Genomic DNA, 5,598 nt, shown 5'->3' on the forward strand with positions numbered 1-5,598 from the left:
AACTGGTCATAGCAATGATGATAAGGTTGCACAATTACTCCATGAAAGACAAATCTGAATTGCCACCGGTTGCACTGTTGCAGGCTCTGACTTAATGACATATGAAAGTTTTTCACAGGTGCTCCAAAGTGTGCTCTTCCCCTTGATTATTTTGACAATCCATAGAAAAAAATTAGGTTAACTTTTCTGCAAAGGTAACGCTTTCAGTCACGAGTTTACACACTTTGAAGAGTGTGTTTTGTGGGCGAACATTTTTAGCTTTCCAGCACAAAGAAATATATAAAGATGGTATTTTCTGCTCTCCTTTCCCATCTTCCTCATCATGAAGTGTAACAGGTACTGACTGCACTTCAGTCTATAAAAAAGCTAGAATATGAGAACTGCTAATTTTCCTCTAAGTAAACTCTGAGTGTGAGAACTAGGAATTATAGAATCAGGAATTGGCAAACACAGGGCACTGAAAGTCACTTACAGTAGATTTTATTTTGCACTGCTTTTGGCAGGTGAACTGCAGAGATGGCTAACGAGAAAGTATGTGTGGAAATTCCTATGATAATGTATGAACCACATCGTGAACCCTACATGCAAGAACCCTCTGCACCAGAGTACTGCAGCCAAGAGGGTAAGTAGGCTTCACCAGGGGGTTTTTAGAAAGAGCACCCTATTTGTATGGCAAACATTGATAGTTGGTTTCCAGAGCACTCCTGAGCCGGCTCATAAGGGGCCCAGCTTTCCCAGGACAGGATGGGTTTAGAAAGCACCTGTGCTAGCATATAAAACCCAGGGTTGGGGTAGGCAAGCTAGTATGAGCTCCTAACGCAAACACCACTTAAAATGGCAAAAAAATATTTTTGTTGGTTTAGTTAATAATTTTTCTAAGTACACGTGCTTTATTGGAAAAGGAACTGCAGTTGTATCTCTACAATAATTTCATATTCCTAACGAGCAAACGTTCAGCCAGCACACTTTGTACATGGGTGGGATATGTCTTACTCAAACTGTAATCTAGTTTTCCAGAGGACTGGCCTTTTCCCAAATGCTCCTGCTGCCCAGAGCTGCCCTCCCTAGACTAGTCAGTTGTGCAGCCAGGTTCTACAGGGACGAGCAACCCCTCCCCACTGCTGTCTCATGGGGAAACATCATGACCGAAGTGCTGGTAATTCACCTCAATGACTGTGAGCAGGCACCAACAGCTGCTGCTCTCCTGGGTTGGCTCTTCCTTCTGAAACGAGGCGTTACTTTCACACCTACACACGTATCTCACAACACTCCTTTGTCTTCTGCCTGTTCGAGCCCACACTCATTGAAAGACACACTGAGATATCAGTGATTTTACCTTTGTTACCTTCCTGCTATTGAGGAAATTGCCATTCAACAGAAAAGACTGGTGCAGAAACCAGAATGGGAGATCAGAAGGTGATTAATAAGGCTAGATGTGTCAGTAATGGGCCTCTAAACTTGACTCATTTTCGGATCAGCGCTCTCTGTAAATATTTTTGTCTTCAAAGACCTCTCTGGCCTCTTTATAAACTCAGAAGAGCTTGTAAGAGTTGGGGAGAAAAAGGTGTCACTTGTGAGCTGCTCAACCAAGGGAGAGGGACTCAGCACATCTAACACTGAGTTGCAGCATCTTGTCCTTGCACAGGAAGTGGGTCCTTCACAAAAACACATCGAGTGATAACTCGCTTGTACTAAGCACATTCCTCTTCTACATTGGAAGGAAATTCTTTACTTCTTTTTTTTTTTTACAAATTTGGTTTTCCACAAATAACCCCCCTTCAAAAAACAGTAAAAAAACCCAACCAAAAACTAAACACACCACCACCATTAAACCCAAATGCTAGTGCAAATCTCTTTCACTTCTGGCAACCCATTCAAGGAAACATTGCTAACGTTTTTTCAACTTTGCTATTGTATTTTGTCTCACTCTGGAAAATTCCAGTTTTGCATCCCATTTTGTACCCCTCTGGGCTTACTCCCTCGTTGGACTCACATTGTTTCTGAAAGGCTCAGCGGTGCAGGCTGGAATTCCACATCAGGGCTGCTCTGCTTGAGGGTGAGGGTTGCTCTGATGCTGTGTGGGCTTGACCAAACAGGACTTCCTGTAGGGACTGTCCTCCTGCTGCAGACTGCTCTGGTAGTTTGATACCACATCCGTGCCAGCTGGCTGTAAAGTTTTATACATTAATTCATTTCGAACATATTTATGAATGTACTTTTAAATACATTCATTTATTTCATGCTCAGGTATGCTGACTGCATTCTTAGTTTGCAAGATTAGTAAGAGAAGTAAAAAAGCATGACGTGTCTTAGCATTCAGCTTCCCTTCTCCCTTACCCTTATATTTAACTATTTTCTAGAACAAAAGGTATGATGAAATTCCTTGGCTGGAAGCTGAAGGCAGATAAAATTCAAACTAGAAAAAAGGCTCTAAATACTAATAGTAAGAGTAGTAATCACTAAAACTAGTTAGAGGCACTGTGGATCCTTTATCAACGGAGTCCTTAAATTAAGACCAAGTATTATTCCAATGTTATGCTGGAATAGATGCAGTTACTGCTTTTGTGTTGAAAAAACAATTTGGTTTCTCAGCTTATGTTATATAGAAAGTGAGTCTAGCTAGGCACTGTAGGGTCTTTTCGCTTTAAAAACCCATGAATCAATCCAGTAGCGTTTTTTCCCTGTCCTGTACTTTGCTGAGCCATGTCAGGTCTCCCCTGCAAGGCATCTCCCCAGGCAGCCTCTCATCCAGTCTCCAGCCAGGGTTTCAGGAGGCACAAGCTGGATGCATTTTTACGTTTTGCTGTTTTTCTTTGCATAGGGGGTTACGAATATCCTTCTCCCCCACCTTACTCCTGTCGAGAAACAGCCACACTTGAGCAACCAGGTAAGTGCCAGGGGACTGTTTCTGACAACATTTGTGGTTGTACATGGTAACAAAAGTGAAATGCTTTTAGTTTTAAAATCAACAGAGAAGATGGAGTTTTCTGACCCAATGACAAACTAAGAAGCTGAAAGATTTCTCTAGAAATGTTGGAAGATAAACTAAGGCGAGAAGCTCAGTCTCATTGTTCCAGCATTAGCCAATCTACAGAAGCATCCTTTTTTTAAAAAAAACAGCCAGGAGCTAGGACTTTCAGAAGAAATCATTGTAAGTCCAGTTTATTTCATTGTTCCTGTTCTAGTCACCTTTATGGAAGTAGAGAAGCTCAAAGCAGACACTGAGGAAAGGCTTCAAAGAAGTCAAGTAACATCTCTTACAGGAGGGAAGGAGACATATTTTTAAATCCCCCTGAGACCAGGAGGCAATTAAAGTCAGATACGCTATATCCTATCTATCTAACAGACAATATCTTCCCATTCCTGAAGTTTTGGTTCAGGCTACAATGCAGATGTACCCTAAACTTGTTTTCGGATGCTTAAAATGGTATTTTTTCACTGAAAACATTTCTGAAAAAATACCCTTCATGTACCCACAAGGGGCACACCCCTCAAGGAGTATGAGAGACTCAGGTCCAGACTGAAAAAACATGAGGGCACCTACAGACTTTACTGGGACAGCAGCAGCATCTGACTGATGATATCTGTATGTTAGAGTAACTACTTCCATGAATTTCTTGTAACTACTGAAAAGTTGATTCAGAAAGCTCCTCCATATCCTTCAAATCTCTTCTTCAGGGAGAACATGCATTTTCATATTATTTTAAATATCAGAAGATACATTCTCAGTGTCAAAGTACATCTGCCAGTGGGTGGTAGAGACTGCCTGACTATGGGGATTAGCATAAACAATTCCCTGTATATGTCCTTATCCAAGTAAATACTGGCTGCTGGGCAAAGCAGCATATTGGGATACATAGAACAAGCAGTGCAGTGGTTCTTATGAATATACTTGAAATCAGTAATAGTGATTAGGTGCCTCTAGATCGTTAAGAACATACATTCTCCAGTTAAGACTGTGCTTCTAATTTTGCTGCTTTCTCATTTCCTCTTGAACTCAGTTTACTTGGTGTCTCAGCCTCCAATCATCGTAGCAGGAATCTTCTCAAGCAAACCAACATCCACAATATGCCCTTCCTGCCGCCAGCACATCACCACACAGGTCACCTACAGACTGGGCAGACTGTCTTACCTTCTGTGCACCACCATGTGTATGGTTGGGTAAGCTTTCATGTATACTTTGAAGATTCTTCATAGCAGAAGGTTAAAACAGAGTAATTGAAAAATAAAGTTCTGGCTAGTGCTTAGATAGACAGTTTGCCCTTCTCCTCTACTTGGAAAGAGGTCAGTCTGTCCATACTAGATATGGTCATCATGGCTACAGGGGATGCAAACTTGCTAAATTTAACCAAATATGTTATTACTTTTCATAAGACAAGCAAAAATTAGTGCAACATTGTCTACTTCCCTACCATAGTTTAGAATAAGGCTCAGAATCAGATTAATACATAAGATGTTAGCAGTGAAGACAATTTTTTTTTGGGAGATGCTTTAAATATTAAGAGACTTAGGAATGAAGTGGATTCATGCAGTGAAAAGACAGACAGAATAAGGCAGAGATGTAGCCAGCAGAAATAAGAGTCAGTAAATCATTCCATACATGTCCATCTCCTCTTTGGCTGTAGGTGCTGTTTTGGATGCTGCTTCATACCGTTATTCGTGAGGATCTTCAAGGACGCAGACCATTACTGCCCATGCTGCCAATTTCATATTTATAGATACAAAAGACTATAGAAACAAAGTTTATGCAACCAGATGATGTCAAGTCTCTGTTTCCCAATGACATAAGATTCCACATGTAAAACTACTGCTAGGAAACACATAGGAGTAGGCTTAGGTTCTGCAGCAGCTCCCCTGCTGGTGAATCCATCTGGAGTTTACCACGTGGTTGGACTGACTTTAAAACAAAAAGCCTTGAAGACTAATTTACAGTGTCACTTGAATTTATGCTCTATTTGAATCATTGTCCTGAGCTGTGAAATGACCAGCTAGTGAGTACTTCAGCACCACTCTTCTTCCTTTCAAATCTCCAACCCAGCTGGGGCACAGACTCTTCTGCACTTTTCAACCCACCAGTAACTGAGAGGTTTGGACATGCACATTTTAGAGAAGCATTTACCTTCTATGCACTGGAACTGACTGGTCGGGATTTCATTTCTCTCTGCTCTTCTTCGTACAGGACCTACCCCTGCGGGGCCGTGGGTGGTACAGTGTAGGTGATAATTTATTAATGAAATGCTAAGTTATGAGACTATCTTTATTGTGTTATATATGAGGTAAGAAAATAAACCTGTATTGTTAGCAATACTGGCAAAACATCTCTTGTCTACATTGGTTCCATGACCCATTGCATCCAGAGCAGAGATGCAGGTCAGACTGGGGCACCCCATTTACATTAAGGAACTAAGCCAATACCAAACATTTAAAGAAAAAAAATATTAAAAAAAACCCAGCAAGCACAGCTTGAAAAGAGTCACCAAACCCACACGGCCCTTGTTTTACCTCTCTGCCTTCCCACCACAGTGCATTAGCTCCCAAACAAGGACTTAGTACTAGGCTTTATGCTTTACAGAGAACTTTTACAGTTCTCATCCAAAG

General features: G+C 41.2%; 1 protein-coding gene across 1 annotated transcript; it reads left to right on the forward strand.

The window, feature by feature from the left end:
* The first annotated feature begins 516 nt into the window (after window positions 1-516).
* LITAFD (LITAF domain containing) lies at window positions 517-4,734 on the forward strand. The gene is made up of 4 exons (XM_010308985.2): window positions 517-622; window positions 2,822-2,887; window positions 4,002-4,161; window positions 4,626-4,734. The coding sequence occupies exons 1-4, from the start codon at window positions 517-519 to the stop codon at window positions 4,732-4,734; spliced, it is 441 nt and encodes a 146-aa protein (XP_010307287.2).
* The last annotated feature ends 864 nt before the right edge of the window (window positions 4,735-5,598 follow it).

The sequence above is a fragment of the Balearica regulorum genome, chromosome 15, assembly GCF_011004875.1.
Source record: "Balearica regulorum gibbericeps isolate bBalReg1 chromosome 15, bBalReg1.pri, whole genome shotgun sequence".
Classification (NCBI taxonomy): Eukaryota; Metazoa; Chordata; class Aves; order Gruiformes; family Gruidae; genus Balearica; species Balearica regulorum.